The 15,524-nt window shown below is 34.8% G+C and overlaps 1 protein-coding gene across 1 annotated transcript in view; it reads right to left on the reverse strand.

The window, feature by feature from the left end:
- The window catches only part of TTN (titin), a 245,604-nt gene that overhangs the window by 130,989 nt on the left and 99,091 nt on the right, over window positions 1–15,524 (reverse strand). The window contains 24 exon segments of the mRNA XM_030454664.1: window positions 60–383; window positions 709–810; window positions 1,320–1,400; window positions 2,035–2,136; window positions 2,982–3,065; window positions 3,274–3,372; window positions 4,110–4,344; window positions 4,474–4,550; window positions 4,760–4,834; window positions 5,026–5,103; window positions 6,261–6,596; window positions 6,783–6,866; window positions 8,837–8,953; window positions 9,675–9,908; window positions 10,144–10,221; window positions 10,524–10,586; window positions 10,836–10,919; window positions 11,174–11,248; window positions 11,406–11,480; window positions 12,409–12,486; window positions 13,603–13,701; window positions 14,009–14,092; window positions 14,508–14,585; window positions 15,223–15,300. Coding sequence (XP_030310524.1) covers window positions 60–383; window positions 709–810; window positions 1,320–1,400; window positions 2,035–2,136; window positions 2,982–3,065; window positions 3,274–3,372; window positions 4,110–4,344; window positions 4,474–4,550; window positions 4,760–4,834; window positions 5,026–5,103; window positions 6,261–6,596; window positions 6,783–6,866; window positions 8,837–8,953; window positions 9,675–9,908; window positions 10,144–10,221; window positions 10,524–10,586; window positions 10,836–10,919; window positions 11,174–11,248; window positions 11,406–11,480; window positions 12,409–12,486; window positions 13,603–13,701; window positions 14,009–14,092; window positions 14,508–14,585; window positions 15,223–15,300 — 2,820 coding nt within the window.

Below are 15,524 nucleotides of genomic sequence, written 5' to 3' on the forward strand. Positions count from 1 at the left end.
TAAGCAATAGCTGGGATCTCAGCAAACTTTAAGAATGAAGAAATCATAACTTGATGTACCTATAGCTGGTTGGATTTCATAAGCCTCCTCATACACTTCTTCATATTTCTCATAGATCTCTTCCTTCTCCTTAAACTCATACTTTTCATACACATCTTCTTCCTCAGCCTCCTCTTTATATTCCTGTTCCTGAATCTCTTTATATCTCTCAGGTTCTTCAGGTTCTTCATATGCCTCAATTTCTTCAGTTTCCTGAACTGCCTCAAACTCTTCAATACTTTCATATGTCTCGTACTTTTCATACTCTTCATATTCATACTCATACTTCTCCACCACAGGAACAGGGACTTCTTTCCGGACAAGTTTCTTGGATACCTCTGGCACTTAAGAAACAGTATTGTTGTTACTATTGTTCCCACCTTACAATTATTTCTTTCTTTGTTTATTTTTTTTCATTTACTCAAGAAAATCTACATAGAACAGAAAATGTACATAACTGCAAGGAAAAGTTCCATTAAAATGTAAGAACATGCTTCTGAAACATTATGTATATTTTACAAGATTTTGGGAGGAGTAAGAAAATCAACATAGAACAGAAAATGTACATAACTGCAAGGAAAAGTTCCATTAAAATGTAAGAACATGCTTCTGAAACATTATATATATTTTACAAGATTTTGGGAGGAATAAGAAGAAATATATCTGTACCTTTAGTTGGTGGTGGTTCTTTGGACTTGGGCACAGCAGCTGGCACTTTCTCTTCAGTAACAGCTCTTTTATGCACCTCTGGGACTTTAAAGACATGGATTTCTTTTGAGAATTTACAAAAAAACTAAACCAACACCGTAAAGCAGCACAAGAAACAAGTATTATAATTCTACAAGGTGAAGATGATAATGAAGAATTTTAACATAAACTGAAGCAGAAACATATAACAAAGACAAAAGTTAGAAGAAAATCGAGAGTATTTTTAGCAAAAATATTAATCATAATCAGGAGGATATATGCCTTTTGCAGCTGAAACCACCACTTTTTCAGGGGGTGCAACAGCTACCTTCTCTTCAGAAATAACCTTCTTAGACAGCTTGGGTACTTTGAAAATAGGACCCAACTTCAGTGTCCTTTTTGAAACATTTTTGAAACAGACAAAAACCCATAAGCTTACAAATAGCAAGATGGAAACTTACAAACAAAGAAAGAAACAAACAGACAAACAGTATAGTGACAAGACACAGAACACGCATACTAAAATGTCCTAAACTCAATTTGTATGCAGAACGTTATCTATTAACAATAACCGCATTTACAAGCTGCAGTACCTTTGGCTGGTGGACCTTTCAGCACCTTTTTAGCAACAGGTTCTTTCTTTTCAGGAACAGGTTTCTTAGGCACCTCAGGCACTTAAAAACATTATTTTATTTTAAGAATTTGTATGAGAAAAACAGAACACATACACAAACAGACGCAATGAAGTAAGAAATGATCTGCAGAATATACTTTACATGTTTTAAAGATGAAACAAATAAAAGCAAAATATGCTACATCCATAGGAAAGCTTCCTCAACAAGTCAAATACTTTCAGAGCTTATTTTTCACTAAGAATTTAGCAGGCACTCTAAGATTTTACACACACTTTTTCTTTTCATACATATAAACACAGACAGTTGGGACACAAATCTAATATAAATTTAACAAAACAGAATAGACATTGAATGAGAATAACAACGCATTATGTTTCTAGGTACTAATTTATGTACCTTTTGCTGGATGAAGCTCCAGCTTCTCAGGAGTGTGTACAGGCATTTTTTCTTTTGGGACAGTTCTCTTACAAATCTCTGGCTCTTTAACGATATTATTTTGCAAAGACATTTTAAAATTACTTTCACAGCATTACAAACATGGAAAAAACATGAAACAAGACCACAAGGTCCTCAAAAAGATCATTAAGACTTTTATACAACTTGGAACAAGAAATAAAGACTTGAATGAACCCAAGAGATCTCATGTGTAGCTTGCAAGAAAAAGGTTGTATACCTTTTGCTGGTATAGCTTCCTCTGGAATAGTTTCTTCTTCTTCCTCAGGAGCAAAAATGGGAACTTTTTCTTCAGGTACAACTTTCTTTGCCACCACAGGCACTTTAAATATATTATTTTAAGAATTTTACTTCCATGTCAACAAAGAAAAATTCATAACATAAAACACAAAGACACCAATTCAAAAACAATAAAACCAGGGGAAAATATATTATTTTTCACTCCCTAATAAGAGCGAAGTGCAATTAGGTTATAAGGATTATATGCTGATTTGCTCTTTTGTCCAATTAGTAATTACACAGAATCATCAACAACAGTAAACATTAGCAAGACAGGCTACAAACAAGAGCTTCTGTTTTTTTCACATAAAATACTTCCAAGTTGTGCTTGTCATTTGTCTTTTTAAAGTACTCAGCTGGTGAGGTAGAATTTTCTCAGCAACAAGGGATGGCCTACGCAAACATCTGCCTCTGCTCTGAATTTCACATTTAGGGTATATCTTCTGCTTATTTGTATCGTCCGTTTAGCTAAAGGGCTTTAGATTTCAGCATGCTTTCAATGTAATTATCAGAATGATCTCCCTGAATTGAAGAATTTCCAGGTCCTTAAAATATTATTTCAAGTAATTTGTTTAAACAAAGATTAAATCAACCTAACCATTAGCTCTGAATAATGAAATAACAATTAATTATATCATTCACAGCAATCACTTAAAACGTGAAACAATCAGATCATTCCAGGTCTTATTCTTAGCCCATTAAAGCCAATAATGGCATAAACAATCAAGCCTTGTCTGTGAGTTAGTATTACTCTGCAGAGGCTAGCAGCAGGGTGCTTGACCCAAGGATCTGACTTTACATAGGTATAAACAGACTCTTAAAATGGGGTTCCATTGAAATATGAAAATGTAAGGAAGAACTACCTATAAACATCAAAAGGTGATATACCTTTAGCTGGTGGAACTTCCTTTACTTTAGGAACTGCAACAGGTACTTTTTCTTCTGAAACGGCTCTCTGGGGCACCTCTGGCACTTTAAAGATATTGTTTTGTTAAGATATATTAATTTTAGAGCACCAGAACTACTAAGACACAGAACAGAGTCACAAAGACAGGTAAGATGAAGAAAACTCTCCTCAGAAGTATACCAACATATACATGCAGCTTAAAACACTCAATAGAGATGAAGATCTTTTAATGAACTGGTAAGAACTCTTAATAATTTTCAAGAAATGGTGTACCTTTTTCTGGTGTCTCTGGAACAACTTCCTCTTCCTCTTCCTCTTCTTCAGGAGCAAAAATAGGAACTTTTTCAGGGGGAGATATTGGTATTTCTGGCACTTCAAAGATAGTTTTTAATTACAGAAAATTTAGACACAACGTGAGAAACTGAGACAGCATACACAGAAGCTAAAGAGTGTGAATTAGCAAGCACATTTATCACAAACTGCAGGATGCTTCAGTTAATTTCTAATAACAAAAGTACAGACACAATAAAAAACATCATCTACATCTTCAGCTATAAGAACAGATACCTGTGGCTGGTGGGGGTTCTGGCTTTTTATGCACAGGGACAGGTACTTTCTTTTCTGGAACCTTCTTGGGTACTTCAGGCACTTTAAAGATATTTTTGTTTAAGAAATTAATTTTCAGTGCAGCATAAAACATTAAAATGATAACTCTAAAACGGATATTAAGATAATGACATATATGTAGTAAAACTCATTGTTTATGAAAGAGAGCATTGTTTTTATCCATAAATTTATGCACACATATAAACACAGAAACATACAGATTGAAGCATTACAAATTGGTGCGGTAAGTCCTGCTGTTTAGATAAACTGTTTATATTTTGGAGCATCTTTTTTCGAAACAGCAAGAAATGTTGAAAAATTTAGATATGTAAAATCCAAAAGACAGAGACAATACAAGAAACAAACACAGACATTTTTCAAGAGTAGAATAAACATAGCACCAATGACTAAGAGAAAGGGCCACACAGTCCTGTTCAATCAGGTCTTTGTGTGGCTTGGTATCAAACACACTACCATGAATAAAGAATGGAATAGTTACTTGCAGTCTTCTAAAGCTGAAGAAACAAAACTAACATCATACACTTGAACTGGTGTACCTTTGGCTCGAGGACGTTCTTCCACTTTTTTAGGTACTGGGACAGGTATCTTCTCTTCTGGCACAGCTTTCTTTGGTACTTCAGGCACTTTAAAGACATTATTGTGGTTTAAGAATTTCATTTTTGATTCATAACATCTAGAACAATTATATGAATCAAAAAAGTGGAATGACAAAGAAAACTGTCAAGAACAGGAAACCCTTGTCACTCTGCATTATATTAAAGAAGAAGGGTGAACAAACACCAATTTCTAATCTTTTGTTTTTTGTTTTTTTTTTGACATTCAGTCAAGAGTTGAGATACCTTTGGCTGATGGAACTTCCTTCTTTTTTGGTACAAGAACAGGGACCTTCTCTTCTGGCACAGGTTTCTTTGGCACTTCTGGAACTAAGATATTAATGTAAATTGAGCTTGGCATGTGATTCTAAAACACCATGACATATAAGCCACTGACACTGAACAATTGAGCAAAACAACAAAGAACCACAATTTTTAAAAGCAGCAATCCTTTTAGTATCCTAGTGCTCAACACAAGTGAGAAAATAAATGAGATGTAGAAGATCTTCCTGATCACAGCAAATTACAAGTTCATGTACCTTTAGCTGGTGGGGCTTCCTTCTTCGGCACTTGGACTTTCTTTTCAGGTACAGGTTTCTTTGGCACCTCAGGCACTTCAAAAACATTATTTTGGTTAAAAAAAAAATCACAAACTATTCAAAACAGAAATGAAAAAAAAAAAAAAAGACGGCAGCATATACATTTCATATGAAGATCTCCCACCAAAAAAGAACAGAAAAGAGTAACAAGGGATCTGAAAAATATATTCAGACAACACTTGGTAACATGAAGAGAAGATATATACCTTTTGCTGGAGGAGCTTCTTTTTTCTTCAGAATAGGTATTTTTTCCTCTGGAACAGGTTTCTTGGGAACCTCAGGCACTTGAAAGATACCACCGATTTTTAGGAATTTACTTCAGGAACATTATGTGCAAGCAAGCATCACAAATATATCACAAATACATCACAAAACATATAGCTATGATTTAACATGGTTTGAGTTTTAAGACAAAATAAAACAGGAAGCAGATTATATTAACTGCCATTATGTCTGCTCTTCCCACTGAGCCACTGAGGACATCAATTAAAATGTTTTAAAGTTCATCCACATATTTGTGATTCAAAAGACTGATTTAAGACAGAGTTTGACTTTTTAGAACCAGCTATTAAAGAAGTTTAAGAAATGTCCTGGTGTGGAAACTTGCAAAAACATTTTTTTTCTTCTAATTCTTGGATGTTTATTATAAACATTGTAATAAACAGCTCTTTAGATATTTAGTGGTTTTGCTACTCCTTATTTTCCCCTAAAGCTATGATCCTACTACTTCTCAGGCATGTAATATATTGCATCTGGTATGTTAAATAATGCAATTTTGCATATGTATTGAATATATATTGCTGATTAAATTTTCTTCCTCAGAAATTTCCAAGTGCTTTCTACATATAAAAAACAAGCACATCAAATTATTCATTGATTTATTTCAAACATGGAATTATGGATATGTATAAATACCCAGCAGTTTACAATACAATTTTTTGGGTAATGGCAATGTTTATGAATTGTTTACTTAAATTGAAAAAAAAAATCTTGACTGTGCTTAAATTAAGATATTTTCCCCTTAACTGTAGGGAGGCAAAAGTATCAACTAAAATGTATTGAAATAAACATGTTTTTTGCCTGTGACTGCAGAATTTTCATTAATGTGCTAAGTATCTCAAAGCACAGTCTGACAGCAAATTGGACCCTAGATGTGGGCAAAATAAAGCTCTGTTTAATTTTCCTAGTGACTAGGAAAGAATAGACTTCATATGAAAGAGGAATAAACACATATGACACAGAACTCTGAAGTTTATAGAGGTACCAGTAAAAAATGGACATACTGCCATCACATTTTCTACACTATATACTGATCGCTGAACATCTTGGAAAAGGCACATTGTAAAGCACACTAGAACATACTGAGAAAAAGAAGCTTGGTACATAAACAGAATGAAAAGATACTACTTTTTCTCACATAAATCCAAAAATTGAATTGTACCTCTAACTGGTGGGGGAGCCTCCTCTTCATACTGGGGAACTTCTGACTCTTCCTCTTCATATTGAGGAACTTCCTCTTCATAATAAGCATCTTCTTCTTCGTAATGGGTGACTTCTTCCTCTTCATATTGAGGAACTTCTTCATACTGAGCAACTTCCTCCTCATAGTGACTAACTTCTTCATAATGGTGGAATTCTTCCTTGTAATGGATTACTTCCTTCTCATACCTGCTGACTTCTTCCTCTTGGAATTTTGGAATCTCTTCTTCCTCTTCATACTGAGGAACTTCAACATACACTTTTTCTTTTCGGACAACTGCCTTGCGTACTTCAGGCACTTAAAAAGATATCGATTAAGAGAATCTTAAAATTTAGAAAATAGTAAGAATGACAAGGCATTTTCAAATAAGAATTAAACCGAATGAAGAACATTCCTTAGAAAACAAGTCTCTATTCACTGTACATAGAACATATATGACACAAAAAACATTTGCACCATATTTCAATACTCTATCCAGTATACCTTTGGCTGGTGGTCTTGCCAGTTTTTTGGGAGGATACACTGGTACTCTTTCTTCAATGACAGCCCTCTCTGGTACATCAGGCACTTAAAAGATAGAGCACATTTACATTTAAGAATTTTTATACAGTGCTGAAAAGTAAAACTATTCTTCAGATAAACACAAAAACATATCTTACAAATACAAAGTTATGTGTAAAAGACAAGTGTGATTATTGACATTGGACGTAATTATGGAAGTCATTAGGATGCTATTCAACTGAATAGCAACAAATGTTTTAAGATAATAGCAACTGAAATGACTCCTGCTTCTTCCACTGCTTCATGAAGTGGCAAGGAGCCATCCCCTACAAGAGCAGAAAAGTTTCCAAAAGACAGAGGTCTGAACGTCTTCAGTTCTTATGATTTGTTCAGGAAAGAATGCACTCTGTTTCAACAGTGTATTCTCTTTTTCAGAACATCAGTGAATGGATCTTCTGAGGCAGGTGTCTTTGGAAATTTTTGATCAATATAACTGGAAACTATTTGCACAAATAGTTTCACAAAAACTACACAAAAAGTTATCATAGCATTTTGATGTCTGGAAGACTACTAGACTTGCCAAGTTAGAGAATAACTTCGGCATTTTCTCAACAGATTGGCGATCTTTTCTGATTTCCTTTCAGAGGTGGAATCCATTCTGTCAGTGACAGATTTGAGAACTTCTCCATGCTTATTTCATGACAAGGTACAGTGAGCATAGGCACATGGATGCCACAAGTCTTGATGCTTACTAACTGTTATTCTGTGAAGACTGATCACCTCCTTAAGTATTTTCTGGCAAAGCCCTGCTTTGTGTTTCCTTTTAAGTGCCAGGTGTATCTGCATTTGAAATCTTAAACTAAAAGTGATTGGAACTGATAACTTTGGTTGATTTAATAATAAAACCTGCCTTGTGCATGATCACTCTTGCCAGGAAGCTCAGGTTCCTTTGGATTCCTTTGTCCTAGCTACAACACCTCAATTTAGTATCCCATGGGAGAATTTGTTGTATTTAATGTCCTTCTGTTTTGACAGAATGTCCTGGGTTTTTTTGGCAGACAAGCCGGCATATTATTCCTGCCTTACAGAAAGCCTGTCAAAGATCTTCTTCCACCCTTTTCTTAGTACCCATAATCTGCCTATCCCCCTGTCATTCCCAATAGAGAGATGAAATGGAGTATTTAACTTCACACTGATGCAACTGTATTAATCTTTCATAATTTGAATATGATAACTCTGTTTATCAACAACAGCAGATCTGAAAGCAGTAAGAATGAGGCATCTTGTGGTTCATTTTCCACAAATCAATTGATTTCCTCAAAAAGTGACAAAGTTATGACTTTTCTTTCAAAGCAGCAGACTTTTTCAAAGCCCTTGTGCTGCCACAGGATTAAGTGCTTCATTCAGACAGGCAACAGCAGAGGTAAAGCATTTTTCTTTGGCCTTCCGACTTAGGTGAAGAACTCCTGTCACAGAACATGAAGGGCCAAATTTTCTTTTCAGAAGAAGAAAGCATGTTAACATAAATGTAGGAAGAGGCTCCCCTGTTTTGTCTGAATGGGGAACACATACCTGTGTATGAAATCTCCTTTTCTGTGTGAAGAGAAATAGATAGTTCCTCTGACATAGCCCAGTGTTCTTCTTCTGTTGGCACTTTAAAGACAGGATCTAATGTTAATATTTTTTTCTGGTGCAATATAATGTACATAACAATCTATATGGGGTTTCTTAGAAAACTAGTTATTATTTCCTGACACTTCCCATTCCCAGATATATTGAGGAAAAACACATCTCTAGTGTTTCTCAAAGACTCTGTTAAGTAAGGTTCCCTCAGGACTAAGGTGGAACACAGTTGTGGATTTGGTAGTTTTAGGTTAATGATTTGACTTGATGATCTTAAGGTTGTTTTCCAACATAAATGACTCTATGCTTCTAACATTAGAACTTCAAGAAAGGCATCAGACCAGCTGGCTTGAAGCTCTGATGGTATTGTATGAGGACAGGCTGTTCAGATATGAATCCATGGGCAGGAGTACCTTCTGGTGGTGGAGATACTTTTCTTTTTGGAACAGCAATGGATACTCTTTCTTCTCTGGCAACTTTCTTCGGTACTTCTGGCACTTTAAAGATATTAATTGTAAGAATACTAACTTCTAAAAGAAAGCACACATTTTTCTGAAGTTCATACAAAAGAATTGTAGACAAACAATTATGGGGAAATGGTATACATTTACAAGGCAAAGATATTTATAATAAACACAACAATCACACCAGAAATACACACATTAAGACATTTAAGAGAGAAAATGACCACCAGGAGCTTTAATGCATATTACCTAGATATGCACTAAGTATTTTGAAGATCACTGCTTTGGGGGGTTCCAGTAATAAATTAGACGCTATGAAACCACTATGTGCAATTTTAGTAACAGCAGAACTATACGTAAATACTACAATAATACCTACTAAAATAATACATTTAACATTAAAACACATCAAAAAGCAAACAGCACATTCACATGTCATGAAGTAAGATGGAATGATTGAGTGAAAGTAAAGTGCAAATAATTTGCTTCTAGGCTCTTCAGAAATAGAATTAAACCACAGAACGCCACACATACAGTATATGTAACAAGATCACATGCCAAACACGAGCAAATGACAGAAACAAAAGACATATTTTTAAGTTTGAAACCCTTCACTGAATATTGATAATGCTATAAAGCACTGATAGTTTCTTTCTAAATGTGTTCATATTTATTTAACTTCTTCACTGAGTAAATGTCTTTGGTCAGCTTTCTGAACTTCTTAGGCAGACTCAGTGATCAATGAAGCTAAATAGTGGCAAGAAAATGAAATACAGATGTGTGACACCTTCTACATTCTGTTGCAGGGAAGATGACAAAATGTCCTTTCCATTTATAATCAAGTCAGGAGAGATTGGGATTTGATTAACCAGGCTGATGGTGAGTATGGTGCACATAGACACCTGATATTTAGAAGCCTTCTCTAGTTTCAAAAGAACTTTTATACCTTTATCAGGTGAAGCTGCCACTTTCCGTGAAATTGGAACAGGTACCTTCTCTTCTGGAACAGGCTTCTTGGGCACTGTTGGCATTTTTTTTTAAAAAAGTTGATTTTAAAAGATTTTTAATTAATTTTGGTTTATGAAAAGCATCAGATGACAAAAATACAAATGAAGAGATTTGACATTTCTGTAAGTCAAGTAAAGAGACAGAAAACACTGAACATTACAGCTTGTGTGTTAAACAATCAGACATCATAAATTTATATTAGTGTTCTGAAACAAGATTTCTTGTATAGATCCAAAAAAATCATATACCTCTTTTTGGTGGGGCCTCCTCTTTTTTAGCAACTGCAACTTTTTCTTCTGTTACAATTTTCCTGTGCATTTTAGTCACTTGAAAATAATAGGAATACTTAATTGCAATATTTAAAATGCAAACATATTAAAATATTATCTACTCAATCTGATTATTTTTAAAAAAAGAAAATGCAAGGTAAACTTCAGCAACAAAACTGAGATTCTGCAGAAGAGTGTTCTTTACAGACATAGCACAAAGATGAGTAAATAGTCAAAAGAAAGGAGACAGGGGTTACAGATACTAACAAACAAAAATGCTTAAACAGAAATACTGCCAAGTGAAACAAGAAAACAAACAAACATGTCCATAATAATAAAACTATTCTAAGGATTTTTACCTTTGGTTGATGGAGGTTCTTCAACTTGTATCTCAAAAGTGGGCACCTGTTCTTCTGCAGGTTCTTAAAAAAGATTGTGTAACTTTAGAGAGTTTGATTTTCACCAACAGGCATAAGATAAAAGACAAAATAACACATAAATCTAATCAAAACACAGGCCATAGGCCACACTGTAGACAAATAGACTTAAGTACATTTAATGTTTAAGAAATACGATATATGAGATAGATTTTTGTCAACATGTGGATATGTTAAAGACAGAATGCAGGACAAGAATGTATTTCTTGCAGCAGGAACAAACCACAGATATACCTCTTGCTCGTGGAGCCTTCATTTTTTCAGGCACAGGGACAAGTACTTTTTCTTCAGGTGCTGCTTTCTTGTGAACTTCAGGAACTTTAGAAACATGGGTAAGATAAGAAGGAAGACAAGAAATACTATTAAGGCGCAATACTTGTAATTATCTGCTAGATCACAATGTTCCTTACCAAATGAACAAAACCAGTATTTTTCATAGTACAAGATGAAATCTGAGACAACCATTAATCACTGGCAGCAGGTATTACTCACATCAACACATACAAACAAGACAGTAAAACAAATACAGTCCCCTCGAAGATCCATCACCCAGATGAGGAACTGTTTTGTACCTTTAACTCCTGGAGCCTTCTTAGGGGCAGGTGTAACTTTTGGTTCAGGGACAACTCTCCTATGCTTCTCAGGCACTTTAAAAGATTACCATACATAGTCTTAGAAAGAGGAATAGCATCACTGTAACATGCACACATTTCCTTATTGTGAAAAGCCACAAATGAACATAAACACATATCAGCAACATACGATGATGAAACAGCCAATATTTTTAATTATAAGAATGTATACCTTTAGTGGGTGGGGCTTCCTCTCTTTTAGGAACAGTTACCCTCTCCTCTATGTAGTAAGACTGCTCTTCAGACACTTAAAAAAAAAGCAAAGTAAAAAAATACCTAAGTATTTGACATCTATCACTGTCTTAAAAGCCCTGGTAAGCAATGAAGTGTTTGTGAGACAAGAACAAGCAGCCTGCTTTACTAACACCTGTGAAATGAAACTGAGATTGAGCTCTCATCTTGTACTTCTGTGGAATTTGAAAACGCTCAGCATTTGAAGAACTACATCAACACCTTCCATTTCATTGTCAACTAGTTCACTCCTGTGGGAATTTAGGAATTTTGTGAGTTAGCAGGAGTGGGCTGTTGAGCATCCCAATGCAGCCATCCCCCGGGAAAGCATTAGCATGGGAGTGGGTCCAGCCCAGTGCTCTGGTTGCTGGCAGGGAGTCATTGGAATTTTACTAGTTTTGAGAAAGCTTTTCTTTCAAATACCAAGAAATTCCCATTACTAACTAAGGGACAATGCTAACTTGACAATGCTTTCAACAGCGTCACTTGTAAATTGCAATTGAGTCAGTCACTATGTTACCTCCCTTGACCAGTAAACTTACAGCCGGAGATAATTTAGTTATTTTATGATTAAATAGTCTAAGGAACCAGAGTACACTATGATATTCTAGAGGACTTATATTTCCTGCATACCACCTGGTGGCACATGAACTTCCAACAGAGTTTTTCTAATAAAAAAGAGCTGATAATTCTTGGTATCAAAGATATGCTTCATTATTTTAAAACAAGATGAACTACTACACTGTTCAAAAGCAAGTAATAGATATTCTTAGTATCAAAGTTTGTAAGATATCTAACTTTTTTTTATACTAGCAATTTTTTTTTCTTTAAGAAGAGAGGAGATATTAATTCACACAATTCTTGGTGAAAATCAAAAATAACTTTTTGTTAGGAACAAAAATAAGTTTCGGTTTTTGCCCAGTATTCCTGAATTGTGGTCATACCTTCAGAAATCTCTTCTCTGTGAAAGGAAATAGATACTTCCTCCATGTCTTCTTCAGTCCATTCTTCAACTGTTTGTTCTTTAAAGAAAATTATTAGTTTTAATATTTTTGGTGGATGTATGAATGGAGAGAGAGATCAATACGTGAAGATGAAGCCCGATTCTTATAAGTCCTGTACGACAATGACAGATATAAATACAATACAGAAAGTGCTGCATATGCAGACATATATGTATGGTTTGTTCTAAATGATATGATTTGTCCATGACCCATGTATCCAATTTTGTGCTGTTCTATCTCTCAAATATCCTTCAGTGACTCAGCTCCCAAACTTCCCCATCACATCTTAGGGAGAGACAACAACAATCAAAGAATTAAGAGATTGCTCCTTTATCCATCTACATGAAAGTAAAATGGACAGGAATAAGATGAGAAGGGTAGGTCAAGAACTGAAAGCAAAGTCTGGCACATGTAAATCTAACACTGTGACTGTATCATGGAAAGCATCAACTTCCTCTGGGTTAAAAGGTCAATTTTCAAAAGAAACAGAAATTAAAGTGCATGTATCCGTATGAATAGATATTTGCATGTTCATAAGTTAGATAAGTGACTTCCATATCTGATTTTTAAAACTCATTTATGCTTTTTAATAGAATATATAAATTGGCTTGACTGTCTAGTTATTAATGGCATATAAAACCAGTCAAAATGTTGATTTCAGCTATCTTGAAGCAGATATTTTGTGTAATTATACTAATTTAAAGCAACTAATCTTAACCTTCCCTGAGTTTGAGAATGTCAATTAAATGAGCAGACAAGCAGCTAACACTTCAGAGAGAAACTGTATTGCTAACTGCAGGTCTACAGAGCACTTTATAGGGAGTATGATAAATGGATGTTTACAGTCCTAAATAGCAGAGTCTGATCTCAATACTATATATCCATAATTCTCACTATGATTTAATGAGAACCTGATTTGAAGATCACTGTATTCAGTGGCAGAGTTTCCATTGTCAATGGCATGGGATCAAGAGTGAAATGGTAAATGGCACTCAAGGGGCTCTTAAGTGCCTGCAAGTCTGTAAAAGGTTCAACATAAAAATCATAGAGTATAACTATTTTTTATCTTCACCTTAGAATGACAGACTTGTAGAGAAACCACCAGTTTCTCACTATCCTATGTCTATAGTGTACCTTCAGGAGATGGGATTTCCTCTGGAATTGCAACAGACATTCTTTCTTCTGTAATAAATATTCTTTCTTCAAAAGTGGCTTTCTTCTGCACTTCAGGTACTTTGAAAGACAATAATTTAAATGTATGCTTTTAAAACTCCATTGTGAGAGCAATGTTGCAAAGCACTATAAGTTTCCAAAGAATTGCTCGAGGATGCTGAGCACAGAACACATTACAGAGATCCAATATTTAGAAATTATATTTTTCTAAGCATTTTACAACATGTAGAACATACTGCATTGATTTGTTGTCACTAAATCAGAACAGCAGATTTCACAGGGAAAGCACAAATCAATGACCAGTAACAATACACAACATACACACACTGAGAAACAGCATATTCTTTCACTCTACTGGAAAGCATACCTTTAGCTGGAGGAGCCTCAACTTTTTTAGGAACATCAGGGGATACTTTTTCCTTAGAGACAGGTTTCTTAGGAACTGCAGGCACTTAAAAAAAGCGTTTAGTTTTAGGACCTATAAAGTGCAAAACTGGCAAAAGCATCACATAACAGAAATGTATCATTTAAAAAGAGTACACATGGACACAATTTGCTTACAAAAAACAACAGCTGAATGAGCTAAGAAATGCAATATTCTACAAGACTACAATAAATTATATTAACATGAAAAATATTGTATCTTTTGTAGCTGGAGCTGCCACTACTATTCTTCTGGAGCTGGTTTCTTAGGTTCTTCTGGCACTTCAGAGATATAAAAGTATTAACTAAAATTACAGGTGTTTCAAGACTGCATCTACAGCATGTAGCTAACTAAAACCAGAATCCCTTAACAATCAGAACCAAAACTGGACCTAAACAAGATACTGAAGACAGCAAGAAAAGTGGTATTTATTTATGTGTACCTTTAGGTGCTGGAGCTTCCTCTCTTTTTGGAACAGCAATTTTTTTCTCAGGGGGGGCTCTCTTAGGCACCTCTGGCACTTAAAAAAGATAAAATGTAAGATAACTGAATTCTGTATTTCAAAGATTTATTGGAGTCATACGGTATTCATTACTCCATTGACAAGAATATTAAGACACGCAACATAACACATTCATACATTTAACACAGAAGGTAGGAGACAAGAGCAACATTAATTTGAAAAAGAAATAAAATATCAAACCAGTTTCTGTAAGCCTGTCAAGTGCTTTAAAACTGATTACTTAACTGAAGAAAGACCTGCTCAAGTACATTACCTAGCTTTAAATTCTGTTCTATATATACAGAGAACTATAGATGAAAAAACAATTTCAAACACAAGTATATTTACACACAGGCTAACAAAAAAATTTAAAAAGATCAGTAAGTATAGTTTTGGCTTCTTCTTTGGGAACAGAAACATACTTTTTCTTCAGACACAGGAATATTTTTGGTACTTCAGAAACTTCAAAGGTAATAGAATTTGTTTAAGTAATCTTTCTAAGTCTTTTGAGTTTGTCTTAGACAAACACAGACAAACAATATAACACACAGAGCCCGTGTTTATCTTATGCTTATAATGAGTAGTGAACAGTACTTAGGAGAAGGGGCACAGTAGTACAGAACTGTTTGAAGCCCACATTCAAAAGATGTTGTACCTTTTTCTGGGGGAGCCACCTCCTTTTTAGCAACAGAAACTTTCTTTTCTGGAACAGGTTTCTTAGGTACTTCAGGCACTTTGAAAACATTATCAAAGCAAGATAGCTTTAGTTTTTGAAGCACTTATAACAGATTTCAATAATCCAAGATTGCTTTGTATAACATACAGTCTGAACAAGGAGCTGAGCACCACAACAAACGACCATGTTCAACCTTTTGGACGTACAGTGAACTAAACAGCGAAGAAAGTATGATATAGGATAAAAATCCAATGTTAATATTCCTGCACTACCACCTTAAA

This window comes from Calypte anna, chromosome 7 (genome assembly GCF_003957555.1).
Source record: "Calypte anna isolate BGI_N300 chromosome 7, bCalAnn1_v1.p, whole genome shotgun sequence".
NCBI lineage: Eukaryota > Metazoa > Chordata > Aves > Apodiformes > Trochilidae > Calypte > Calypte anna.